This window comes from Condylura cristata, unplaced genomic scaffold, assembly GCF_000260355.1.
Source record: "Condylura cristata isolate star-nosed mole 26May11 unplaced genomic scaffold, ConCri1.0 scaffold00023, whole genome shotgun sequence".
NCBI lineage: Eukaryota > Metazoa > Chordata > Mammalia > Eulipotyphla > Talpidae > Condylura > Condylura cristata.
Window position 1 is genome coordinate 26,298,532 of NW_004567124.1, and position 27,668 is coordinate 26,326,199.

Below are 27,668 nucleotides of genomic sequence, written 5' to 3' on the forward strand. Positions count from 1 at the left end.
AAGATTCATTTATTTATGCATACAAAAGCTAGGGTGCAGACCAGAGGCTCAGGAGATGAAAGGATTCACCAGAGACAGACTGGGGAACAGAACAGGTGGATACTGAATACTGCTGAGGGCAGCAGCAGGTGAGGAGAGGACCAACGCGCCATGCAAGTCAGCTCCCAGTGGCTGCTGATAGCTTCATAGTGCTGAGACTTTGCCCCTTATACCACCAGGGCTTCTGAGCACAGTGGAAGAACAGGTCACACCAAGTCTGTCCTCTACTACTCCCATGTTACTCATAATTTCCTCTGACCCTAAATTAGTGGGAGCCTGCTCTTTGTTCAAGCTCCTTGCACTTCCTTCTAATTTTCAGTGCCAAGCATAGCTTCCCCCTGCTCAAACAATACCTGTTTTCACCTGGGGTCTTCTCATTCAGGTACCTTGCACAAGAGGAGCCAATGTTTTGTACCTATTTCCTTCTTCAGGGAATAATCCCTGTTGATGCACCTAGACCTGGGGCCATTCTGGCGACATCTCAGAAATTGAGTCTGTCATCCAGTACGGCCTATCCAGGCCCCAGGCTCCATGCTATGACAGTGGCCCACTGCACTGACCCGTTCATACCTTGACTTACTTTCATTCCTGCACACTCCCTTTCCTGACCTGGGGAGATTGCTGGATGCAGGAGCTCAGAAAGCAAATCACAGAGATGCTGACTTTGTATACAAAACAGCTTTATTAAAAATTCAGCGACTAGGTAAAAAAAGAAGCCTTCGTAAGGGTTCTATCAAAAAGTACAAAATTTAAATAGAGGTGCATCATAGCAGTGGCAGCCAGCTACAGCAGCCAGTCTCAACCTTGGGGCTGGGGGGAGCTGGTTCTCAGAAGAGCCCAGAAGAGATTAGGTACAGGGTTCTTTGGATGTCTGCTGGGCCAGTCCTGCTTGGAGCAACCAAGTCAAGGGCCCTGTGCAGTTTTCTTTTCCTTGGAAAAATAGAAAGAACCTGATATGAATAGGAAAATCTGAGTCTTAAACTTAAGGCATGTCATTTCTAAGGCTCAACTACCAACTCCAGTCCTGATGTACATGGAGTGTGAATGAGCGGAGATCAGAGATACACACAAAACTTCACACCCTCTGTGCACCTGATTGGTATCCCCTCTGCATTTGGCCACAGGTTAGTTTAATGGACCATGTAATCCCTGCTGCAGAAAGCCTAAGACAGTTTTAAACAGATGTGTCACTTTATGGCAAACTGGTGTCTGGTTCTGTCCGGGCATGAAGGATCACACTGTCCTCTCCCCCAAACCCCTCAATGGGGAATGCTAGGCCTCCTGTTCTCTGAGCTTCCGTAAGTACCCATAAGGAACTTCTGAGGACAGTGCCTTGAAACCCCGAGAAGCCCCAGGCTGCAGTGCCAGGGTTTCTCTGAATGGCAGGTGTTAGCACAAAAAGCTGGCACTGTCAAATTGAGTCCCCAGAAGCTGCTGGTCCATACTTATGGTCACTGATGACAGGCCTCCCTGGTGACATTAGGCAGTGGGTAGGCAAAGAGGGAGAAGTCCAGGATATACTTAGGCAGTACATCCTGCAGCAGGGTCCGGGGGGTACTGCACAGGTGATAGTGCAAGTTTTCAGGACTTGCTGGCCGGTACCAGGCCTGACGAGCTGGGAACCGGACTTGGGGTGGTGCCCGTACCCACTCAAGCACCTGGTTGGCATCAGCCTCCAGCCTCTCGTAGGAACCCACAAAGTCGTAGTGCACTGCACAAGGCTGGCACAGGTTGTATACTGGCATCCAGTGCTCATTCATGCGCTCAGGGTCCTCATCCACCAGGTATCTCAGGAACTCTGGGAAGGTGACATCATCCCCTGCGGGGCTAGGACCTGCTCCAGCCCTGTACCTTCTGACGATCTCAGCCCCATAGCGCTGCTGGTACTCTCGGATCTCACCAAACTTGTTGCGGTAAGCAGAGAGCAGGCGTTCCAGAGGATCCCTCACAAACAGGAACTTGAAGTAGTGTTGCAGCCGGTAGCGAATCTCCTCTGGCCTTAGGTCTGCCAGGAACACCAGGTCACTGCGGTGGTCCATCTTGAGACGGACGTCCACACTGTCCAGGACTCCCGCCAGCACCTTCAGCACCCGCTTCCAGTTAGAGCAGGCCACTTTGGGGACGTAGCAGTAGAGGAAGCGGTAGCGGTCACTCACGAGGATGTGGCGCAGTAGGGTGCGCCGCTGCCCCACCGGCAAGTCCCAGGGGTCCCGGGGCATACCTGGCTGTCCACACACTGTCCGTAAGGTCCGGTTCCTGACGTCCTGCCTCACCTGCATATCCGAGTCCCCGGCATCCAGGGAGAGTCCCCCAGACCTGAGGACGGTTCCGCGCCAGGCTGCACCCTCGCGGTTGGGAGGGTGCAGGGGAAGGGGTTTCATCTCCGCCAGGATGCCCCGTTCAATCATGAGCAGCAGCCCGCTGGAGGCCACGATTACCGCGAACATCAGCATGGACGGGAGCAGCAGGGGCGGCCCCCCGAGCCCGGCCCGGGCCCTGCCCAGTGGAGCCCGCCTTAGTGGCCGGCCCAGGGACTCGGCGCCATTTGGGGCCGTCAGAGGGGTCAGCGGGCGGGGGAACATGGTGCTCCCGAGGTAGGGGCCTTCGCGGGCCCAGGCAATCCGAGGGCGGCCTAGAAAGCCGTCTTGGGCTGGGGGGCGGGAGCCGAGGGTTTACGCCCGCTGCCAAGAGGGGGTCGGAGAGGAGAGTGCTGGCTGGCAGCCCAAGCTCCAGAGGGGGTGGTCGTCTCCCAGGCTGCGAGGAGGGAGCGGGCGGCGGGCGGGCGCGGCGAGGGACGGGGCCGGATGTCCCGCCCGACCGCTCTCCGCCCCAGGCCCAGCCGCGACTTAGGCGCGGGGGGCGGGCCCAGGCCAGGGGCGGGGAGAGGGGCGGGCGCCCCAGCAGGGATCGGGGCGGGGAGCACGCCTTGTGGACCCCCACCCGGGAGAGGGCGTCTGAGTCTGAGCCTGGGCCATCCGAGTCCTCTGGGCTTCCGGGACAAAGCTGCTGAGGCCCCAAGCCAGGAAAGACAGAGGCCGCGGGGTCCAGGCTCGCGCGCCATGTGCCTTCAGAAAGCCATAGAGTGAACCCACAACACACTGGCACACACCTAACCCTAGCCCAGGTGCTCTCTGCAAGTGTATAAACTTTCTTCAGGAAGCTGGTGTTTCTCGCTGGAAGCAGAACCCCCCAGTGTCCTCCCCTGGTCAGTCCTGGCCACTCCTGTAGAGAGGAACAAGACCCTCAAGGACTAACCAATAGCTCATCACCATGGTGACCCTTAGATTTGACAGTCCCTGCGGATTTCAGCAGGTATCCACAGAGTAATGCAGAAACAATGGAAATGAACCCTCCCCTCCTCCGCCTTCCTCCCAGATCTGATAAGAGGGGATGACAGGACTCTGGTGAGGGGCCAGTGACAAGTTGGTGCTTCATGGCCACTGGAGTGGTCAGCACATACTTTTTAAAGGGTGAGGAGCTGAGAGCAGAGCAGCAGCCTTCTTTCCTGGGGCCAGACATGCCCAACACCACCTGTCTGGCTGTGAGGGCTGGAGACGGGTATGGGTATGCTGTGGATGTCAGCAATCAGCCTTTACCTATCTGAACTGGGCACCATGCAAAGTGCCAGAGTTCACCTGTTATGCTCGCAGCCAATGAGGCGCTAAGCAGAGTAATGACCTAATCAGAGGCCATCTTTGAGGCAGATGCCCACTCAGTGTTTGCTTTTTCTCTGTCGCAGCCACTCTGGAACTAGTCACCACCTGAATTTCCACTGCACATGTGAAGAAACAGGCTCAGGGAAGCTGTCTCTTCATGAATTGGTCTGATCCTAAAACCTAAATTCATCATTACCATCTTTTAGACATTAATGGACACAAAATGGAGAATGGCTGAGAGGGAGGAAGCAACCCAGAGTGTGCATACTGAGAGTGTGATGGAGGGAGGATGCCAGAGACTTTCAGTATAGTGGGAAAATGGAGCTGCCACTGATGTGGTGTATCCGGAAGTGAAACTGTGAGGAATAAGAGGAAGCCAGAGTCTAACAGAGTGGTCCCCAACAAAAGTGGAGGTTCCAAGTTCCCTGCCCCACCAAAGGGTGGAGCTGAACAGGGAGAAGATGCAGAAGTGACTGGGGAAGGAAGGGACTAAAGAAGATGGGGAACCAGAAAGACCTAGAGGAGGTACAGGGAGCAGACATGGAAAGAAGCTACACTTGCCTCTTGGGTCTTGGACTAGTTGAAATAGATGTGGGCGAGAGACCTGTGGGGAAGTTAATGATGACAGCTTTTAATTTTGCTCTTTCTGCTCCAGATGTCTCAGGCCCCTTCTACCCCTTACCTATGGGTCACCACCAGGAGGTTTTGGGGCCTCAGTGGCCCTGTTCTGGGCCAACTCTGGCTCAGCATTTACCTAGGGGATGGGTAACTTTTGGTGCTTGATTTTCCCCTTTTCTGTATTGCACACAAATTATATTAAAGTTCCTTTCCATTAAAGGTCTTACATACTAGAGTATGTTTTGTCTTGATGTGGCAGGTAGCAGAAACTAGAGTGGGCAGGTCTTGGGGTTCTGGGGTGGCCCTCACCCTCCCCTGAAACAGATGGACTCTTAGATGGTCCCCCAATCCTAACAACAGGAAGGCACACAGGATGAGTGAGGGAAGGAAGAGGAAGCCTAGTGGCTTTCCAGCTTCTCAGAGCAGGCTCCCATATCCAGGTTTACAACACTGAGCTTTCACTCAACTCTTCTTTGCTTCCATAATCACTGAAGGGAAATTTCTGCTGGTGGAAACCTTGTTTTCCCTTCTTAAATAAGCAGCTCTTTTATACTGAGAGGGCAAAAATAAGCTTTGGGATTTTGATAACTTGGTCACACAGGCTCATTTCTGAATGGTCCTGTGCTAGTAGGCACAGTGAGGGACTAGCCAGCTGTTCTCAGGGAGGGGTGTGCTTAGGAAAATTACCCGTCTTTATCCCAGCGTAAAGTGTAAGATACCAACCCCTGCAGGGGAATCTTGATGGCTGTGCTACAGTAAATATACCAATAATCTCTATAGAGACGCACCTGTCAGATGTCCTTACCAAAACACAGAAGAGGGCTGGGTAGTCACGCTCTGCCTCCTAGAACCCCCATAGCCTTACAGCCACCTCACCCTAAACAGTGGCAACACTAAGGCTTTTTGAGACAAATCAGAGGTTAGACAGTCACCAACCATTGACCTCCTGGTGTGGCCTTCATCAGCCAGGAGTGCCAATTGTGAAACACTGAGGCCCTAAGAGTCTCTCTTGGCCAGATCTCCAACAGCATGTCCCAAGGGGGTAACACTGCTCATCTTCTCCATGTACCCACTTGAGACCAGTCCCCAGGTCAGGAAAGAGCAACCCAAGGATTTCACACAGCCCAGACAGGTGGTCACGAGGATGACAAGAAGTCAAGCCCAAGCTTCCCTTCCCTTTGTGTCCCTCTTCTGCATTCCCCCGACTTTCCTGACATCTTTGCTTATTCACTCTAGAGAGCTTCTACACTGCAAGGTTTAAGGCCCCATGCCCACACATAAAAAGATAACAGGACACACAGGAAATTATCCTTTTCTAAATCAATACAATTTCTCAAATTTATTTTTTTTCTTAAAGAAGTACTTCTAATCTCTGTCAAAAGGGAGGTGAGGAAAGGTCCTCCTTCCCTTGTAAACACTGAAATACAGATCTGATAAACCAGGTTGACACACACAAAAAGTGCATTTTACAAAATATCAACTAAAATATATTTTACATGAATTATGCTTCCATTGAAATTCTACCAGCTGCATTTTCAGATTCGAAAAAATATTTCCACATCTAAGAGATTTCAAAAGCATTTATGTTCTGGGCAGCATACCGTGCCTCCTGGAAGGAGGGGTCTGATCTCTCCTGCTGGGTGAGGCTGGGCTCCTGGGCAGCAAGGATCTGCCACCCTGGGAACAGCAGGCACCAAGGTTGGCACTCCAGAGCCCCCACTGCCACTCCGCCAGCTCTCTCACTGCCCTGTCCTTCTCAAAGGATGCCTTTCTCCCAATAGCTTATCAATACAAGAGGGCCTAAAAGTCCCTTCCCTTGGGTTTAGGACTGGACTTTCTTTCCTGCCTGATTTCACCTTTGAAACCTCCAGGTTTCCTCCAAGCACAATGACCAGTCAGGAAGCAGCCACCTTTGCAGGGACAGGCTAGCAGGGGTTGCTGGTAGTACCCTCAGGATTCACTTCCTCCTCCCTCTCTAGCCCCTGGCTTGCCACTCCTCACCCAGCACCACTTCTTCAGCCTGCTGGGTCTGTCTGTCCCCTCCCTAGAGGAGGACCACCTAGTGATGCCCTCCTGGCTCCTATCCCCAGGGGCTTGCCCTTGGAGGTTCTCAGGAGCAGGTTCCCAGAGTCAGGCCCAAGCCATACTGTGCTCCTTTCCCTCTCCCCACCATGTTCCTCTTTGGTACAAATAGGAAATAACTAGCTGCTCCAGCCCCCTCACAGAGAGCCCCAGGGCCAGGGCTCAGTCCAGGCTAGGACAACAGGGGGCTGAGCCTCCTAATCTATTCTGGGGAGCAGCATGAGGTGAGAACAGGGACCCCTGGGCAACAAGAACAAACTGAAAATGCAGGTCCTTAGCTCCTAGAGTGAGTGGCTGCAGCTCAGCAGGTCTGTGGACGATACAGTGTTGATTCTGGCTGGGATGTAAATTAGTGCAATCTACAAAAGACTAGGCTGGGGGTGGCAGGGCAAGGGGAGCCACAGCACTCCTTTGGTTTGATTTCAGGTGGGTGTGGCTTGAAGAATCATGTGTGAAGTTCTGCAAGAGGTTTCCTAGAACCTCCAAGTATAAGGCAAGAGGAAAAGTCTTCAATAAATCAGGTAGCAATTTTCCTTGCCCCCTGCACCCCACTCCCTCCCAGTTCCCTTTTGCCCTCCCAGACATGACTAACCCCTTGTTGATCAGTTGACTTCTGGGAAGCCAGACCTGTTGGGTGGCCCTCACCAGGAGGTGGATTGGACAGGAAGTTGACTCCCACAAGTGGGCCACACCCATGACTGTGAGGGCCGGTTAACTTGTCCCAGCACCAGAGGGTACTACAGGGGCAAAGGAGGAAAGCCAGGGAGAAGCCCCAAGTCCAGGAAGAGAGTCAATGCTCTGGAAGCCAGACTCTGAATCCTTATGCCTCAAGGAGCGAGCTCGGAGCTGTGCTAGAATCTGGGAGAATCTGGTCCTGGGCTGATGGGGAAGCAGCGGGTCACAGTGGGTGAGGTAAAGCTGGCTCCCACTCCCCCTTGAAGGGCCATGGGGAGGTTAGGAGGTTAGAAGGGCCCATTGGGCTTGGTTCCTGAAGGACCGATGACCGCCCCCCCACCCCCCAATATCTCCTCCAGGGTCCTATGCCCTCAGGCTTGGCCCAGAGTCAGGGAAGACTGCTTCTTCAGAAGTCTTTGCCCAGAGGATCACAGAGAGGTCTCCTGGGCCAAGGTGAGGGCTCTGATGCTATTCTTATACCCTGGCCCCCCCTTCCCTCCCTTGGGGCCCATAGGGGGCCCCTTCCCCTCCCCCCAAGAGAACCACAGGCCAAGCAACCTTAGGCCCCTGTGGCCCCTTAACCAAGTGCTGTGCTTCAAGCAGTGCCTCCTGCCCTGAGCCCTACTTGCCCACAGGCAGTCCCAGAGTGGGTGTGAGGAGGCTACTGGGGGTTCTTGAGGATGCGGCCATGGCGGAAGTCATAGACATGGCGGCAAAGAAACACCAGCTCAGGGTCCGTGTCTTCGGGCACTGTGCGGTGTGGCGGAGTGGAGTAGTCTGCGGAGGGGGGCACCAGTGCTGTCTTTCTGCTGGGGAGGCCCTCGCCTCGGCGCTTGGCCATGGCACAGAATCTGCAGTGACACACCATTTGTTATTTTACCACAGTCCCTTTGTATCAGTTTCTTTCCCACCCGGCCCAGACAGCTAAGGATCTCCTCTGGTCATGGAGAAAGCTGGTCCTGCCTCCATCTTCATCCAGGGGGCTCTGCCCCCATGCCAGCTGCCAGTCCACCTTCCCTGGGGTCTCCCTCCCCACCACCTGCCAGTTCTCCTTGATCTTCTCTGAGAGTAGCATCTCCCCCTACTTTGCTCCAACCACTCCACCTCACAGGGGCAACAAGTTTTCCTCTTCTAATAAAATCAGATGGTGAAAGAAGCAGGCAGTGAGGAAGAAAAGTTCTGGGAGATCATGTCCAAAGAGTGATTCCCTTGGGGAATCACAGCCAACCTCCAACAGCAGTGGGGAGTTTAAGGGGTTAGGCTAGTCAGCATATAGGGTGCCACTCACCTGCAGTACTCGGCAAAAGTCAGCACGTAGCACTTCTCCTCGATGCAGGCCACACTGTTCTGGTCCTGATGTCTTGATGCAAAGACTTCATTCTGCAAAGGCTCAAGGGGAGAGAGGAGGTGGTTGGTTGCCAAAGCTGGAAGCACCTAACTCAGGGAGCGAGGCAGACATTCAGCCCTCCTGACTAAACTCCACCTAGGGCCCAAAGTCAAGGTACTGCCCTGGAATTTCAGCCTAAGTGCTCCTTACCTAGCACTCCAAGGCTTTCTCCCCAGATCCCATGCTATTCAGGAGTAGCCAGGGACCTGCTATAGTCTCGCATTGCCACCAGTCTCCCAGCCCCCACCCTACCTAGCCCAGGGAAGGAAAGGGGAATTGATCTCAACCTTCCTGGTTAGATAAAAATTCTCACTACAGGGAAACATTAGCTGGGACTGGAGTAAGGGGCCACACCCAGATGGATGTGCTCTCTGAGCACCCCAGAGTGCTAGGGGTGTTAAGAGTCTTTCCTCCCTTTCCTCCTCTGCTGCAGACAGTATCAAAGGGGCCTCGCAGGGCCAGCCAGACACACCTCCTTGCTCCAATCCTGTTGCCCCTGCTCCTGAGGGCTTCTCTTTCTGCCCAACCTTTATGACAAAGGTTACTGTTCCCTCTGAGATAGCAACTAGGGAAGTTTTGGGGGAAATGGGTAAAACCCAGGCCCAAAGCAACATGTTTAGGGATTTTACCACCCACAGCTGCCTCTGTACATGATGTCCTTCATGTCACCACCACCACCACCACCGCTTCCCAACTATCAACCAGGCAGCTCACCTCATGCATGCTGGGACTGCGGCCTCCCTGCAAGTGCTCTGGTCTGTAATACCACAGGAGGCTCATCATCAGCTCTCCTAGGAGGACAAGAGGAACAACCATGGCTTGAGCTGGCAACCCAGGTGGGCTTCTACCTGCTCTTAGGGGCTCATCCAACTTGGACGAGCCAGTCCAACTGGGCCAATCATGCAGGTTTTGGCCACCCATGTCCACTGCTCAAGGCCAAGCTAGCATTCAGTGGCCTGGAATGGGGGTAGGCATAAGACGGAATGAGGGAGTCACTGACAGGTGAGATATGGAGACAGGTGCGCACACCCTGCTGGCTAGGATTAACAAGCTGATCCAACCAAAATCATGAGGTCATCTTCAAGCTCTCAGTGGCACTGGCCCTGGGTGAGCAAGAGACAGACAGTGCAAGAGCACAGGGAAACTAGTGCCAGGCCAAACTTCAGGTAGGTACCTGATTCGGGGTTCTCCCAGAGGGCAGAGATCTTGGCCACATAGGGTGTGGATGTCTTTCGTGGGCCTGACTTGAGGAGGACAGTATCCCGGACTCGGATTGTTTCTCCGTGTCGCTCCACTGCCTGGTAGCTCTTTCGGATAGCTGGTTCCGGTTCATCCTGAGCAACAAACCAAGGACACAAACAGGCTGTGGGTCCACATTCAGAGTGAGAATGGAGCAATTGAACGATGTCCTCCCTAAACTTTGCTTAGGGCATCAAACCACTAAACTGTAAAACTGTTCTGCATGCTGGACCTCTTCCTAAGCCTGACTTTCAGGAGAAGGAGGGAGGGTGAAAGATGGTAATGGGGCAGGAAAGTGGTCTGAAGCTTCTGGGGCTGTGCTCTGATCGCCACACCCCAACTGCAGTCTCTCAAGTCCCATTCTTCCCGTCTTGCACTGGGTAGGTCTTCAAGCATCTTAACAGGACAATCTGGACTTGATCTTTGAACCCACTGTAAATGGTGTAGCATCCAGCAAGTTACTAAACTTAAATTTTCTCATCTGTGACATGAAGGAAACCACAGGAACATAGGGTCCATACTCACAGGGTAGTGGTGAGGAATCAGAGGGGTAATACATGCAAAGTGCTTAGGTCAGTCCTGGCATCTAAGAAATGCTCAATAGACTTTAGCCAACTTTTTTTCATCATCCAGATGTTCCTGCATCACTCATTTTCTCTGAGTAGCCCAACTGCCCCTACAGATACTTATCCCAAAAGCCTCCATGCAAGTTCTCCATTTTAGAATCTAGGCTAGAAGGCACAGTGCGAGCAGAGATGAGAGGTGAAGACACCTCTCGTGGTGTCCTGAGTCTGACAGAGACATCGCCTGACCTCCCCAAGAGCGAGGTACAAGATCAGCAGGGCCGGGGAGCACTCTGAGCAGGCACCTCAGCATGTCTCGGAGGGCTTGAGTCAGGGGTTCCTGGAGGTTCTCTGTCCCCACTACTACACTACCTTCTCCCCATCAGCTAAGAGCTGTACTCACCAAAACATAGACAGCCTTCTCACAGGCAGCCCCAACAGGCACCCAGCCATTAGTGCGGCGGCGGCGGCGGCGGCGTGGGCGCGGGCGCTGGACACGCGTCTGCTTGGGGTGGCTGGGCCTGCGGGCAGCCTTGCTCCTCACAGTGTGCCTACAGCTGGAGCCCGTGCGCAGACCTGACTTGGAGCCACTGGGAGGCTTGGCACTCTGCGGACAAGCGCGGGCTACAGTCTGGGGCTCTGAGGTTGGGGTCTGAAGGTGGGGTACAGGCTCTGCTGCAGGCGGCACGCTGGGTACAGGGCATCCCAGGAGTGGGTGGGCAGGTGAGGCTGGGTGGCCAGCTACAGGGAGAGGAAATTCCAGCTGGCCCAGGGATCTGCAGCCTTCTGGAAAAAGGGCAGAGAGGGAGTCAGAGCAGTTAAGGACAAGCAATAAAACCCTGACCCCTCTGCTTTCAGAGACCATGCCTGTCTTTAGTTCCAAGTGTGAACCCAAAGGCCAACAAGGTGGCTGGCAGGGGTCAAGGGGAGTAAAAACAGATAACTAGAAATTATCCAGTGACTGCCCCAGGGCATTTCTTGACCTTTAAGAATAGCTGACAGACATGTCCATGTCCCCTTCCAGCCTGAAGGAGAGAGAACAGGTGTGGCTTCTCTACCTCAGACTTAACATTCTCTGAGGCCACTGAAGTGCTTAAGAGCAAGGGATATGGAGTCTGGTAGCCCTGAATATGAATCCCAGTCCTGTCACTTATGAGCTGTGTGATCTCAAGCAAGTCACCTTACTGCTCAGTGCTACTGTGAATGTAATAAAGCATGTCCTAGCTGAGATGTAGTAATTCACCCCATCCTTATATTAACCCTGTAAGACAGGTACCATCAGACAGATAACATAGCAATTAGGAAACAAGTACAAAAGTTACTGGCTTGTCTGTCATGTAGCTAAGGAAGTGGGGGACAACATGTCACTCCAGGCAGTCTGACTGCAAAGTCTGTGCTCAACTGCAAGTCATGCGGCTTCTCGGGCATGACACGCTCAGAGCAGTGCTTGGCACAGGTGTTTGCTGGCGCCCTGGGACAAGTGGTAAGTCTTGGGTCCCATGGGTTAGATGTCTAGACCTGGAGAGTGGCACAAGGAAAGTCCAAGAAACTTGTGCTCATTTCTTAGAGCTCCAACTCAAGCCAAAACCTGAAACAACCAGTCTGGCCAGAGTCAGCTGGTCTATAAAGCTGTTTTATAGACTCTCGACAAGAAGGAGCATGGGGGAAAGGAGAGCGCCCTGGAAAGCCTCACTTTAGCAGCAGGGCAAACTTGCTGACCAAGATGGTTTTGTCACTTCATTTCTACCCAGGAGCCAGAAAGTGAGCCTGAGAGGATTGTGAGGCTACTCCTGCCAGTGTGAGGTCTCTAGGTCTTGACATGAAGGCAGACACCAAAGCCATGAGCTCTGAAGTCACAAACACTGTTTGTTCTCAAAGTGAGCCCACCTCATCCACACCTAGGATTGTATGGCTAGGGTAAAAGCTGCCCCACTAGAGCTGGCACTACCTAGCTGGCCTGGTACCTACCAACCTTCCCATGAATGCTTAACTTGGCCAGTATGCAGATGGTCCGAGCTACACACAGGCCCCTTTCCTGAGAACACTCCTAGGCTTGAGGCACAAAAACTAGGGGAGTCTTCTCATCTCAAAGCTCCCTACATTCCATGCAATTAGTCTGACCCCAGAATGCCCCTACCCTACACTTGCCCAAAACATGATAGCTCAGAGACCTCCAGTGACATCCCATCCTAAGGAGGGCTCACCTGCTGCAAAAGGCATTTTGTAGGGGCAGCCGCCACAGGTAGTGCCGATGTGGGTAAGCGATGGGGACAACACTTCACAGATGCTGTAGCCATTCACTCCTGGGTCTTCGCTGGAGCGGTAGCGAGAACCCCAGGGAGGGTGCTGAAAATGGGTGCCTGTAGGCACTGAGCTCGGGGCCAAGAGGAGCCCCTCACTAGGTGCAGCCAATGGAGACAGTTTGCCCTCAGGGAGCATGGGACAGGGGGAGTAGCCCCCACATTGCAGCCCGTCTTGGCTGCAGTACAGGTAGAAGTTGCCTAGTGCAGTGATCTCAGGCCGGCTACACAGGCCACTGTAGTCGGCAGGGTTGCCAGTCATCGGCAGGGGGGACAACTGGGGTGTGGGGAAAGAGGGCTGATGCAGTTCTTGTTTGGGGGCCGGTGACTCCTCGCCTGGGCGTCCAGGCTCTGGCTTGAGGGCTGCCTGCCCACCCATCAGCAGAGGCAGGTGAGGGCGCAACCCCAAGGGGCTCTCCAGAGCCTTGCTCAGGGGCTGGTAAGGTGGCTGAACAGATGGCCCACGAGGAGTGGCTGATGGCCATGGGTCCTCAGGGCGTCCTGGCCAGCCAGGTGGGCCTGCAATCTCCCCGGGGTCAGCTCCCTGACGAGCCTTGGGATAGTTCTTGCCATTGACCTTGGCCCACTTTGGCCTTGGGGCCTTTGGTGCTGATGGCTCAGTGGAACGCCCCTCTGCTTCTGGCTGGGTACGAGGTGGTCGCAGGGGCAGCTCCCGCTCCTGGCTCAGCTTTAGGAATGCAGCTGCATTCAGGCTAGCCAGTCTCTTGGGAGCTGGGTCACCATCTCGGCGGGCACCTTCATCCGGGGCTGGCTCTGGGGACAGGTCCCGACTTCCTTCTCCAAGGTCCCCAGGTCGGGGGCGCTTCTTGGAGGAGGGCCAGCCGGCAGTGGACCGGTCCCGGCTGCGTTGGGGGTCACCCCCTCGACTGCGGCGTGTGCCCACCTGGCTGCTGGTGTCCTCTCGCTCCAGCAGGAGGTTGTTAAGGGCCTCAGCATTAAGGGAGGCCAGGCGCCGCTTCCGGGGTTGGGCAAGACCAGTGTCCTCACTGGATGGGGTAGGGCTGGGGGGTTTGGGCAAGTCAGGTGGCAGCTCATCGGCCTCATCTGCACTGCGTGGACCGGCCACATTTTCCAGGCGTGTCAGCAGCACTTTGCAGGCTTTGGGCTTCTCAGGAACCAACGGGCGCTTACGCAGTGGATAGTTCTTGCGGCGACCGGTGACGTGACCTGGGCTCTCCGGCATGCCTGGCTCCATCCCCTCTGCCCCCTGCTCCATATTGCTGTCTTCCATCTGCAGGGGCTCCCTTCGACCAGTGGGGCCCGAACTTAGCATGGGCAGGGACTTCCTCCGAGTGTGTGTCATGGAGTACCTCCAATCTGCAGGGCAGAATGCTGGCAGTGAGAGGAGCCTGCCCTGGCCAGTGCCCCACCTGCTTCCTCCCACTACTGCAGCCCATCCAACCCCACCTGTAGTAACTCTGGCCCACCCCCACCCCATCTCCAGTCTGGATTTTCACAGGCCCCCTTTTTCACAGTAAATAGATCCTGTGGGGTAGGCCAGAAGCAGCTGTGCAGAAACTGGTCCCCCCCACTCTCCATTTAGGTGTCTTAGAACTAAGTCCTCAGAGAACCTACAAAGCAAAGCAGAGTCCAGGGTCCAGACACAGGAGCTGGGGACAAAGCTCTGTTCTCCCATTTGATAACTCATTGCAGGAGAGGAGGAAGCTCTGAAGACATGGAGCCAGGAAGAGACCAGGGTAGTGGGAGTCCATGTATAAAGCACTACTGACCACCTCCCCAACCTTGGGACGTCTGAGGTTGGCCACAGGAGGATAAGGAGATGGGCAGTGAGAAGCTGTGATAAGAAACCTGTCTGCTGGCCTATGGAGGAGGTAAAGTTGAACCTGTGAGGACATCTCACTTGACATGGAGGGTTGGACAGTCATAACCTGTTGCCAGAAAAGACTCCTAAAAGGAAGCCATGGTTAAGCAAAGTCTCAACCAGCGCAGGAAGCCAGAGCCATCTTGGTTCAGACTGCAGGCAGGGAGGCCTGCACAATGCCAGTGCCTGAGGAAGGGATGTCAGTAATCTGGTAGGAAACAGGTCACAGTGACCTTCCGTACAGCTTTTAACCCTTACTGATAGAGAGCTATGATGACCACACCTAAGGGGGAAAAGTCAAATTGTCAAAATAGTAACAAAGGTGTAAAATAATGGTACTTCATTAATAAAAACATGAAATAAAAGAAAACAAATCATTAGCAACCACAACAATCTTGTAAAAGAAAGTATCAAAGAGGAGAAATAACTCCAGACAGACAGACAGACAGACAGACAGACAGACTGCTGCTGCCTAATTAGTCTTGCCAGATTCCTCAGGTCTCCCTCCTGGCAAACACATAGTGAGGCAGGGGCAGAATGGGGTGGGGGTTGGGAGGAGTCACAGGAATCCCAGAGCCTGACATAAAACACCCACCAACAGATACCACTCCCCAACTTTGTTCAGCAAATATGCCCCTTCCCCCAATGTACACCTGGGGCAGCCTGAACCCCTTCCTGAATGAAAGAGGCAGAGCTGGCAGTGCAGAGGAAGCTGGCTAGGCTAAAGTGAGGAAAAACTGCAGGGAAGTGTTGGTCAGAGATTACTGAGCTACTACTCCCCTACCTACTCCCCAACCAAAGGCAAGGGTCTGCCAAGTAAGGTGCCAGACAAGGCTCTGCCTTCCCCACGCACCCTGTGACCCCCGCCTCTCCCCACCCATCAGGCCCAGCCCTTTCAGTTCAATTTCCCTACTGCTATTGTTATTCACACTCACTATACCAAAGGAGCTGGGAGCAATCCCTGCTGGGCCAGGCAGGATTTAACCCTGAAAGTCCCAAACATGAGAACTCCCAGGGCTTCCTAAATCCTTTCCAACTAGCTACTGAGGCCTTGGGTAAGTGGCTGGGACTAGTGGGACTTTCTCTCGTATGACATATTGTAGTAGTTGAGAAAGAAGACAGAAAATCAGGCTGAGGCCAGCGTGGGCAACCCTTATCCCTGAGAAACGACTTGGAGAACTGGAAAAAGAAGGCAACGTGCCAGGTGTTACTTGGGCCATGTGTGGGGGACCTGCCACTGCCCAGAGACCAAGCCTCAGGCGAGACAGTCACAGAGGCAAATCCATTCATTCCAGATGCACATACAAGAGAGCTTCTAAAAAATCCCAGGCATCTGCTAGGCTCCCTAAAACTCTCCTGCTTCTAATCAGGGTGACCACCCATTCCTGTTTGCTTGTTAGAAATGCCTCCTTTCGCTCTCAAAAGCATCCTGTGCTTACAATCCAGAGACCCTTTTCTGAAATGGAGGGAAGGTGAAGGCAATAACAAGGAGACACATCTGTGTTTCTTAGGAAAACTCAGGCCTAACTGTCCTCAGGCCCAGCCATCCTCCACCCCCAAAAGGGCCTGAAGAGGAGGATAAGTGAACCACACAGCTGAACAGGGGCCAAAGCCCCTCAACAGGCCCCATGTACCAGAGAATCAGGCCTGGGAATGGCTGGGGGCCAAGGCTGAGGTCACCTGGGCTTGTGGCCTTAGAGGATATGGACACCAGAGCAAGAAGGGAAAGAGAAAGAGAAAGAGAGTACAGGGAGGCAAGGAGGTGCTTTCAGACCCGGTGAGTGAAACAGCTCTGAGCTCTGACGAGCAAGGAATGACTGGCCCGCCCTCCTCCTCCACCCTCTCCCTGCGTTGGTAGTGGACTGGCTGAGTGGGTGGATCGTCTTAGGACTCTGGAACACTTGCTCCACATTCAGTCTTTCCCTTTGAACATGTAAATGTTCCCAACCAGGGTAAGGCTGGGAGGACAGGCTTTCACTTTCAGAAGCCTGTCCCCAGACCCTGGGAATGTGTTTCCTCTAGAGCAGCTCTTCTTTCACCTCCCATTCAGTCCTAGGGGATACCACTGTCCTCAGGACTGCAGACTGAGAATCCTGGGAAGACTAAATCATAGGGTGCAAGTCACATTTCCAAATCAAGCCTTAGAGCCGCCTGCTAGCCTCCCCTGAACCTGCCAGGTCCCTGTCACCTCCTGAAAACACCCAAGGCCAGCAAAAGCACATTGCAAAACAACTTGCTTTCATGTGGTGGCTAAAGTGGCAACGTCACTCACTCACTGTCCAGAGGTTGGAGTCGCTTACTCCTCCCAGGCACCTCAATGCATGCAAGGAAAGCAAGTGAGTCATGCTTTGAAGCCGCTTCCCTGTGAGGTGGGGCTAAGTCCCAGCCTGTCAAAGACCCCTCTAACCTGAAGACGGCGACCCAGCTCTACCAATCCTTCTCTCCTGCCTCCCCTGACTCCTCATTCCCTCACTTATACACTAGTTCAACTAGCAACTTCCTGCCACTGCCAATAGACCTGGTGCTGGGGTTCCCAACACTCCCCTCCTCCTCATTGGGAAGCCTCCTAAGCACAGGTAGTCCAGACCCCCTTGGGAGACGGTTCCTAGGAAGGACTCCCCAGGGCATATTACTGCTTGCAAAATCCATGTTAAGCAAGCTCTCACTGAAGAGAAGCAGCCTGATTGTACCCAGCTCTGAACCGCAACAGACAGCTATCATGAATGACAATGACCAGTGGTCCTCCAAGTCAAAGAAAGACTCAGTTGAATCCAAAGTCACCAATACCCCGTAAGTTCTTACTTAATGTCATTAACCTCTTGGAAACCGACTTTAAGTGAAAGGATAGGACGTGTAACAAAAGCCGGTCCTGGTTTTCTTCAGTATCAGTAAAGACTGTTTTATATTTAAAAGATGTTGAATGAAATCATGCAATTCCAAGGACCTAGTACTCTAGCAAACAGGCCATGTCAGCCCCAGCTGAAGTGTCAGGGTGGGTCTGTGCTCAGTGCTGCCCTAAGCCGCCCAAGGCTGGAATGGGAGAAGGGGGAGATGTGTGCCCTCAAGCTGCAACAGCACCATGCATCAACTCCCATCAGTGCAGACCAGCATAGCTAAGATGTCTACAAGAGGAGGCCTACCTGCAGAGTGAGGTACTACCAAGGGGGAAACCAGAGGGAGGGGGCAGTGCACAGTGGAGCCTAGACCGCTTCAGAAAGCAGCGGCTGACCTGAAGCAGGAAGAAGTATCGGCTACAGTTCTCTACCTACTTACCCAGCTCTAGCTAAATGCCCCCCACTGCCATCCTCAGGGGTTCAGGACCCAGGGCTCTACCCCACAGCCCTTCCTGAAATCTCCCTCCCCCACTATACTTAAAATTTTGCCTTTCAGGCTTTTTATTTTATTATTAATGGTAGAGGAATACTCAGAAAGGTTGTAACTAAGAGCACAGGTCACCTGTGCTAGAGCCAGAAAGAGGCCTGACACAGTCACCTCCTTCCAATTACACCTTAAACCACACGGCTGGTACTGGGTTAAGCACCCTCCTCTGCAGTCTCTCTTGGAATAATCTCCCTCCCCCAAAGAACACCTTTTCAGAACACCAAGTTTCCTGAATCTTCCATCAGAGAAGAAAAGCAAGAGATCAAAGGTCAGCTCCTGTTCACTGAAATTTAGTTGCTGTTTCTTCATGGAAAAACAGAGGTGAAGCACCAGCAATTCCTATGATAAGACTGGCAAGGACGTGACTGGTATCCCTTGGATCCCCAAGGGGTGGCAGAGTGGAAAGAACCAAAGCTCTGAGTCAGGCAGTCCTGCATTTAAATGCCAGCTCTACTCCTCATGAGCATTTGCTTAATTTCTCTGAACTTCAGATTCTTCATCTAAAACAGATGCCTCAGAACTCACTGAAGAGTAATGATGAGGACGACACTAGTTACTGTGCTGGAGCCAGCCGAGTAGGAATCCAGCAGGTCAACATCCCTGCTCAGCTCCCAGGCCCACACAGGGCAGCCTGCCCTTGGCCTGGCCTATGCCTTTGCCTGTCCCTGCGGCAGGAGCCTGGGGCGGCTGGGGAGCTGGCTTCTGCTGTGAGAAATCTGCAAGCCCAGCCTGCCCTGAACTCTGCTCTGCTACTAATCCACTGAGGGCACTCGAGTAGCAACCCCAGGGAGAGTAGGCTGCTCCTTTCCTGTGCAGGACCTAGTGTGGGGTGAATTGTGGGGATTCAGTTTACAACACAGAGAGGGGAGGGGCAGAAACCGAATCCCAACAGACTATGAACAACAGCTCCACACTCTGAAAAACACTCTACCGTGAAAGGTGAAGTCTTTGACTGCTAAAGGCCCAGGGGAGGGGATCAGAAGGCATGCAGGGGAGGGGGTCAGAGGGCATGCATTCGGCCTGTTCATCTGACTGCTGTTCAGTGTGGGAACCCATCAAGCTGAAGTCTCAGCTCTGGTGCCCAAGCTGCAGGGTACTGGCCCTGAAGAGTGAGCAGTGGGCTCAGCTGTCACCAGCTCCACTGGCTGTGTGCTCTCAATTCACTCTGCAGTCAGGCTGGGATCCTCCAACACCTGGGCAGGGAGCACTGTGCCCTGCCCATCCAAAGGGAGCTCGTCTGACCATCCATCAGGACATGGCTTGTTTTATAAACTGTCCTCAGGTCTGGAGGCCACCTGAGGCACTGGTCCCAATCCTCGAGAGGCACCTGGGTTCTCCATGGCCTGGGAGACCACCTGCTCCCCAGAAACCCAGAGAAGCAGAAGCAAGCATGTGGGGAAGGTCAACACCTACCCCTTCCTATAGAATTTAGCCAGGACTTTCCTACACGTTGGGGGAAGGAAAGTCTACACCTCAGATCTAGAGACTGTTATATATACACAAGCACCTGAAATAGGGCAGGAGGGCAGAGAGTACTATATTTTAGTCACACAGGGTTCTGCTTCAAGAAACTCTTGAACAGATGTATTAGAAGGTGACCATGTGCCATACAAACCTAGTCTTAGTGGTTCTCTTTAAAGGCGCTTGTCCCAGGTCTCCCTGGTGGTCCAAAGGGTTAAATCTCAGCATTATGAAGCTATCTGCAGTCACTGCCACATGAGTTTGATCCCTGTCCAGACAGCTGACCCACAAGGCGCAGCAGACCTCTCCTGTCTCACCCGCTGTCCCTCAGCAGTGTATTTGAGTCTGCCTGCCTGATCTGCTCCTCACTCTGTCTCTCGTGATTCCTTTCACTCCACTCCTCCCCACACTTCTGGCCTACATCCCAGCTCTTGTATGCATAAATAAATAAAATTTTAAAAATAATAAAGGTGCACGTTCCTACTTTAGGTGATCTGCTTTCATCCAGCCTCTTCCTAACACATAGCTCCTGTGTATGTGAAGTAGACATATATACTCAGGAATTAGTACAACCAAGAGCATTCACGCTCATTCCCACCCTCACAGCATTTCCTGGGACTTTTGCTGGTCCCTTGCCACAGCTCACTACAGTGAGCTGTGAGACCCACATGCAGTTGGAAGCTACTGAAGGCCACTGCTAATCCTAAGTGGGCATAGCCAATGACCTGAACTCTGAGCTATGGTTTCTTTTCTATACAATAGATAGACAAGAGGATTAAGTTATGAGAATCAAGTTAAATAAGACTGTGTGCCATGTGCCTCGCAGAGTGCCCAGTGTACAACAAGTGCTTTATACAAGGCCATTCTTAAACCCTACACAGCAAGTATCAGGCTAAGTGCTGGGGGGGGGGGGGAAGAGCAAAAAAGCCTAGAAAACAGAAACGTAGGCTGGTAGAAGACAAGAGGACAGAACAGTGTGACTGGAGCCAGGATGGAGCGCTCAGAGCTGGTTGGTGGAGAGCGCTCTGGCTCAGAGGCAGCTACAAAGGGGGCACATCTAAGTTGGGTCTTCAGATACATGTGAAGGGCCTACTTCATGCCAAGAGTACTAAAGGCCACCAGGCAGTGAATAGCACTTTGAGAAATTTGTTTCATAAACATATGGAGGCAGGAAGAGGCAACAGACAAAAGCTAAACTCGAGACAAGAAATCCTAGACTTTTCCTAGACTCAGCCTATTGGTGCCACATGGGATCCCTACAGGCCAAGGGACGAGGGAGTGCTGGGCTAAGGCTCCCTCACACACTCCCACTTGAACTCCATGGTTCCTTGGCTAGAACAAGAGGTGAACCTGATCCTGGAGTAAGACCCACTCCTTCTGAGCTGCTATCATGAGAAATAAAACATGAAAAGGGACAGGGCACCCCAAAGCTCAGTCAGAGACCCTCAAGCACAAGCAGGAGAAAACTTGGTGCTACCGATAAACAATTATTCAAAAACATGACAACAACCTATCAGCCTGCTCTGGGCACCTGTCCAGGAATGGTAAAGGAACAGGGTTAGTTCCTTCAACTACCAGGACACTCCAGGAACCAACAAATTAGATTTCTACGATTGTCTGCAAAAAACTGAAGGTGCTATCTTGTCCTAAACAGACTGGCCAGCCCCAGCCAAGATGGGAGCTCTGACCTCAGCCTCCCCAGCTGAGTGCTAACCTTCCAAATGAGTCAGTCATGAGGAACGAAACCCAAGACCAGGCCTTCCCAACACGTAACCAGAAAGAGCAGAACCACAAGGCAGATCCTACTGGAGTCAAGGGCACCCACACCCAATTCACACCAAACTCATTAACAAAGCAATTTGTGCCATTCCTATTAGGAGCAAGCTCTGTGGGGACAGGCAGGCTCTGTCTTCTTTACTACTAAATCCATCCATAGGGCTTAGTAAGAACCCTGTGGCTCTTCGATCTGAATGAAAACAGATCTTATAGATCTGGCTGTCCCTCTGCTTTACCCTTCAACTAATGGACACTTGGAACCCAGGATAAGAAACTTCCCCATCTCCAAGAGTCCACCATGCTTCTTCAATTTAATTCAGTTATTTAAATGAGTTGCTTCAGAAAATGCTCCATATTTACAAGTATAACCTTTCATTACCATCCTCTTTCTTTTCTCTTTCCATCAGCCCCACTATCTCAGAAAAAAATGTTCTTTTCATTCCACTTCTTACCCCCAATTAAGTGAGCAACAGTGGAAAGAGAGGAACTCTTGTGTCAAGACAAAGAACACCACCGGTATTAAGATAACTCGGTTGCAAAGAACCAGAGTTAGCATTATTACTTCCCAAACCCCCTAAGTGTGCAGGGTAGGTAATTCTCAATTCTGGTGGAGGCTTCTAGTTCAATAAGAGGGGTTAATGCTTGTCAAGCACTCACTTTGTGCTCAGCACCACCCTAAGCACATCATATATGATCTCATTCAGCCCCACAACCATGCTGGGAGGTAACTGTAATCCTCTCTTCCTAACAGGGAGAAAACAGAGGTACAAAGAGGTAAAAGAACTTGCCCACACTCCCCTGCTAGTGAAGGCAGAGGCAGGGCATCTGGGGCTTGGCCCTAAGTCCACAATAAGACACAGGCTGCTGAGTCCATGGCCAACGTTCAAGTACAACTTGCACACTGCATTTTGGTTTTCTGTGCTAATTGTAGGCATTAACCAATGATTTGTTTTGCCTGATTTTTGACCACCAAGGAATTGAAGATGTCCAATTAAATGGCATCTGTGGGCTAGTCAGGGAAAATAAACATAATTTTACAAATTATTTCTACAGCAGAGTCTCCAACAAACTCTTATATGCTACTTTTGAAATAAACCCATTTTATATCCCAGAAAGAGTCAAGGGCTTCAAAGTGTTGACTGTCAATGTTACAGTAAATCTAGAAAAGGGGTCTATGTCACATCTCTTGCTTCAGATGCGACCTCCTTTCTGTAGCCTGGACTTCAGTGAAGACTGAAAAGTGGTCATCACATGCTAAACAACCATCTTTATAAACAAGGATATATTAACTACTCCTTGGCTGCCTCTCTTTAGGTTGAATAAACCCAAGTCCTTTCAATTTTCTCTAAAGATCTCATCTTTTAATCATCTCATCAGTCTTACAACTCTTTGAGTCCCTCAAAGCAGGTAGCAGAGGATTCCTCACTACTGAGAGCCTGCCAACCCTGACTATAGTGGACATGTGACTCCATCTTTCCTATTGACATAATTGTCAGGGTATGTGAGCATCAGGGGGCATCCTGACACCTTGTCTGCAATTTATACAACAATCCTCTAAAAACTAATAACTCTCCTCTAAACCACCTGGCCAGATGAAAATGGAATTAATAAATGGAATGATCCCCAAACCTCCTAGGCATGTAAGCCACAGTTGGAAAAGGGCCTATGTGTGGTCCACCCCTCTCCCCTGCAGGCGAGAAACGGAAAGAGCTGTGTTTAGGGAAGGTGGGGACACGAAAAGGCACTGGAGATTAAAAAGAAACAGAAACAGTCAGCACCACTCCAGGTGAGGTCCTGGGATCACAACAGGGGAGACCTATCAGGCCCCACACTTCCCTTAACTAAGGGGGCGAGGGGGGGGGTGGGGCGCTGTGTGTGTGGTCAAAGTACCTTGCCCTCCAAACCCACTGGAAAAAAAGAAACAAGAGAAAAAAGATGTAGACTCCCACCACCACCCCCAAATTCCTGCCTGGCATTCATATGGTTAACAAAGTCACTTGTCATTTTTTTCACTTAGGTAATCTGGTCATACTGCCTCAGAAATAAGTTCCCCTTTTCAAATCTCTAGAGAGGCTGAAAGATAAACCCATTCTTTTATTCCTGGTAGATCAGGCCTGCAGTGGATCTCAAAGACAATGTTATTTTTTATTTTAATTTTTTGGGGGACGCTGAGTCAGGTGAATATCCTATCATCTCTGCAGGTGTTTTCCACTGGGAAAAATATAGAGACTGGATGAAAATTCTTCCCAGGACACAAGACAAAATCCTGGATGTGCCACAGCTTTCTGGTCCAGAGCTCTTAGGCTATACTGCCTCAGACTGGACACTAACCCCTCCCCCCCAACCCCAGGGCCCCAATGGTGCTCAGCAGCTCTGCAAAGCTGGCTCACAGTGGAGCCAAGGGTACTTGTGGGGCCAGGGCACTTGTGGGGCCGTTTGGCCCCCAGAGCAGGCTAACTGCAGTCTCTCACTGCCACAGCTCTTCCTCCTCCTCCCTGTTAGCTGGTTTACTGCTCATTAGTGGCGCTATCAGGAGGTGGGCAGGGGAAACATAAAGAAGCTGAAATTCAAACCAGTTCATTTTACTCCAGTTAGGTGCCTCCATAAAACCTGAGAGGATTTCATCAGCCAGGACCTCCCTGTGGCCTGTCCTGGGGAGGTCGAAGCAGCCCAAAGAGTGAAGAGCTTCAGAAATCTAAGGATCCCAAGCATCAGGAGCATATACTTGTAATGAGCACGAGCTCTTGCATTTTCAGTCTTTTAGGTAGTAACGGGCATTTCTACACTTGAGCTGACCAGTTAAGTCAAGGCGGGGACTTGCCCCCAGCACACAAGTACACTTTCCTTGTCCTACCAAAGTCCCCAACACAATGGCAAGTTCACAAAGGAAGTGAGTCTCACCAGACTATGCTAGCAAATTCCCATAAATACTTGGGCTGGGGTAGTATTGCTTATGTAAAATGCTTCCCATTGAGAGATGCTGCTTTATTTACATTCTTCACAACCCATTCATAAAAAGGAGGCCTTTTAATGTTGGGGCTGTTCGTATAATGCTCCATAAACCCAGCAACTTCAGCTGCAGCCTTAGTTCAATACTGACAACTACTCAACACCAGGGACTTTTTTCCTTAAGTTCCCCCCCCCCCCATTAATGACTCACCTTGCGACAGGGTGCTGAGACCAGATGTTGTTAGAGCAAGGCCAAGAGAGTAAGAACAGATAAAATGAAATTACACAAGTCCTCCTGAATGCTGGGGCAGGGAGGTGGGGAGGGGAGAAAATAAATTGAAAATCCCCATAGAACTCCAATGTGAAATATGTATGTTGGAGGATGCATTCCTTTGAGATTTAATAAAACTTCCTTTATGGATGTTAAATGCTCCCTAACATATCTCTACACAGAAGATGTGGAGGGGTTTTTTTTTTTTTTTACCCCAAAGGAAAAGACAGAAGAGGGCTTTTCTTGGTTTTAATTTGTAATGCAGATTAATTTGAAAACAGGAAATTTCCCTGCTTCTTTACTGAAGTGTTCTAAGGGCTGTTGTATCTAAGAGGGGCACAAGTTTGCTCAGGGTGATGAAACTCAGGGAACCCTAGAACCAGAGGAAGGACTGTGTTCTAGGTCACACAGCAGCAACACCCTGAGCAGTTGAGGCGAGAGCCAGGAGAATCATCCTGAAGTGGTTTGTCTCCTACAACACTGGAAACAAGGAGAGAAGTAGTAGTGATTTTTTTTTTAATTGACAGGGGAGCGGTCTGCATTGCCATGGCAACTGTGAGGGGTGGCCTTCCAGCAAGGAAGGGAAATGTTGGTCCATTAATCATCAAACTGGGGCACAAAAGGGAGGTTTGGGGGAAAGGGGATGGATGCAGAATTTAGTCTTTCCCTGTCTACATTCAAACCAGTCACCAGTCCTGTTTCTGTTTCCACCACGATCCAGGGTTGATGGTAAACAAAAGTGCAAGTTCCGAAAAAGCTGGGACCATCAGTTTTCTTTCTGATGGGTTCAGTGAGGGGTGCCCTTTATACACATCTCCTCCAAAACTTAATGCCAAAAGTCCCATCCACAGACCAAACCCAGGAGATTTTTCTTTTCTGTTCTCAGAACTGTATTTTCTTCTTCATTCACACCCAAGGTTGAGAAGAGATAAAACATATGGATTCATTTAGCATGGACAACAAGGAAAATTGCATAAGAGCAGCAAAGACGGGCGGAGAGAATGGCTTGGGTAGAGCAGGAGGAAAACAGGATCACAGCCCTTTTCCAATTCACGTCTATATGGTGTCTGTCATAGGAGCAATCCATAGGACAGACTCTTCATTAGCCAGAATAGAAGAAATACAGCGAAATTTCATTTGTAAACATGCTAAAGCATCCCCCAAATGCTCTACCTTCAGGTCCCTGACAGAACAAGTCAGAAACCACCACAGGCTAAATACTGAGCTTTTCTGGGGAAGCAGAGGGGAATATGGCCTCTGTTCCCATCCAATTAAGCAGCCAAATTGCATTTACTCATTTAACAAAAATCAATGTAAATGGCACTGTAACAAAAATCCTGGAATATTCATACACACAGGCTTAACCCTCACACTGTCCCTGTCCTTAAGATATGTCCAACCTACAAAACCACTCAAAAAAGGCATCATTTTAGAAAATCCAGGGTCACACCTCAGAGAAAAGCAAAGGTGGCCTGACAGGGAGAGAAAAGGTGAATAATGTTGCAGGATGGAAGGGAGGTGAGAGGCTCCATACTGGGATGACTGGGGAAAGCAGCAGGAGCAAAGATGCAGGGGACACCCCTGAGGGACACTGTCCAGGGTAGGACTATAGGAAAAGGGAACCACTGCAAGATGGTAGACGGGGGAGTGAGACCCGGAAAGCGTGTTTTAGGAAGAATGACCTTGTGGACAAGCTGGATCAGAAGGGTCAGAGAAAGCAAGCGGGAAATGAGACTGTGACAGTAACTCAGACCTAATGTGCAGACAGAAGGGCAAGAGAAGGGGGAAAAGGAAAGAGAAGGGGACAACCTCTTCTCTGGGTAAACTTTCCAGAGCAAGTCCTCCCAAAGATTTACTCTAAAATGAGTATCCTGACAGGCAAGAGCCGGACAGAGAAAAACCTTGTTTTGGTAACTGCTCTTAATATTCCAATGGCGAGACCAGGTATCGCCTCCTTACTACCACCAAAAGGAACCACACACTGCATAGCACTTGAGAAGGATTAAGGAATTGTGATTCTTCATCATTCTCTAGACCTTAGATACAATTAAATTCTCTCAGAACAAACTTTAGTTTCCTGCAGGAGATAATATCTCTTTCCCACCTCAACTCCACCCAGGTTGGGATCTAGATATTCCTGGGGAGTGAAGCCATACTAAGCGAGGCTGACAGAATTCCCTGAGGTGGAACTAGAACCCAGACTTTCAGCAAAGGTCCACATTCTAAAGAGTCTGAGTCTCCTCTTTCTGATCCCAACTCCTCCATTAGGTAGGTCACAGGAGGAGGAAAAGGAGCTCTGAATCAGTTTTTACAAATGGACAGCATCCAAAGTAGTTGCCTGGTGGGGTTAGAGGCACTTAGAGCTGAAGCCTATGGCTCCCAACTGTCCTCCAGCTGGTGAAGGACAATGGTGTCCCCTCCAAGACATGTGGTTTCTCAGGGGTCCTTTCCTCCTTTTTTTTCCCGGAAGACATAGGACGCTGAGAAAACTCTCTTGGGAGGCACAATTGAAAAGGACTAGAAACCCCTTTTAATTTAAACATTAAACTCCTGCCTAGATTTATAAACTCAGCTTCTCATTTCCCCATGTGGGTAGCCTCGTTGGCTAAAGAAAAACACTGAAGGCATGGCTGGAGTACATTTGGGGGTTATCTCCTAACCGCCCCGCCCAATCCAACTGGTCTTCTGCACCCGAAGTCTGTCCATGGGCCCAGAGGAAATGTCCCAGGTGGGATTAAACCTCTGCCTAAGGGCAGGCTGCCTCTCATTCCTGCCAGGCTCTGGAGCGGTTCACCTGACTGTTGCCTCAGGGAATCCTGCAACGCGGTCGTCACCAGCAGGCCCACCATGTGCACACACCCCACCTCTACCCCTCAGCCTTGGCGGGGTTGACTCCACTCTTCCCAGAAGCGCCAGGCGAACAGCGGCTGGAGCGGTGAGCCAGTGCCGCAGCTCCTCCCGGCGGGCGCCCTGGCCCCCGCAATCCCCGGGGCAGAGTCCGGCCCTGTCGCCCGCCCCTCAGGGTGGGTGGCGTGGACCCGCTCCCCTCCCCGACGCCACCACCTGCGCCCGCTCCGGCGCCGCCTTTGTCCGGCGCTTCACCGCCGAGCGGGCCCCTCGGGCCCGACCTAACCCGGCCCCCAGCCCCGGAGGAGACGCTGCGAGCCGGCAGGGCTGGACCAGGCCGGGCCGCGAGCATGGGGTCCCGCTGTCACTTGGAGGCGGTCTGACAACTTCGATTCCCCCCGCCCCACCTCGGACTCGGTCACCGCTCCGCACGGTCCCCGCCGGGCCTCTCGCGGCCCACACTCGCTTTTCGAACCGGTTCCCTTCCGTCTTCGGCGCCTCCCTTCCTCCCAGCCCGATCGTGCCGGGTCTACACTACCCCCGGCCCCGGCGCGGCCCCCATCTCCCGCCCCCCACCCAGC

General features: G+C 51.9%; 2 protein-coding genes across 3 annotated transcripts in view; both read right to left on the minus strand.

Annotated features, from left to right (window-relative positions):
- Positions 1 to 723: 723 nt before the first annotated feature.
- CHST14 (carbohydrate (N-acetylgalactosamine 4-0) sulfotransferase 14) lies at positions 724 to 2,827 on the minus strand. Its single transcript, XM_004687915.2, has one exon. The coding sequence runs from the start codon at positions 2,619 to 2,621 to the stop codon at positions 1,491 to 1,493; it is 1,131 nt and encodes a 376-aa protein (XP_004687972.1). The 5' UTR covers positions 2,622 to 2,827; the 3' UTR covers positions 724 to 1,490.
- Positions 2,828 to 5,615: 2,788 nt separating this feature from the next.
- Positions 5,616 to 27,668, minus strand: part of BAHD1 (bromo adjacent homology domain containing 1) — a 24,222-nt gene continuing 2,169 nt past the window's right edge. Inside the window, exons 2-7 of one of the 2 annotated variants that reach the window (XM_004687917.2) lie at positions 12,464 to 13,897; positions 10,663 to 11,042; positions 9,632 to 9,791; positions 9,172 to 9,248; positions 8,359 to 8,459; positions 5,616 to 7,921 (exon numbers count right to left, since the gene is read on the minus strand). In XM_004687917.2, the coding sequence (XP_004687974.1) occupies positions 7,732 to 7,921; positions 8,359 to 8,459; positions 9,172 to 9,248; positions 9,632 to 9,791; positions 10,663 to 11,042; positions 12,464 to 13,883 (2,328 nt within the window). In that variant the 5' untranslated portion in view covers positions 13,884 to 13,897 and the 3' untranslated portion in view covers positions 5,616 to 7,731. Of the gene's footprint in view, positions 7,922 to 8,358; positions 8,460 to 9,171; positions 9,249 to 9,631; positions 9,792 to 10,662; positions 11,046 to 12,463; positions 13,898 to 27,668 lie in introns of both variants that reach the window. The other variant, XM_012728749.1, reaches the window with a different exon arrangement.

Coding starts and splice junctions, on each gene's coding strand:
- CHST14 (XM_004687915.2), bottom strand. CDS start 2,621: ATGTTCCCCCGCCCGCTGACCCCTCTGACGGCCCCAAATGGCGCCGAG.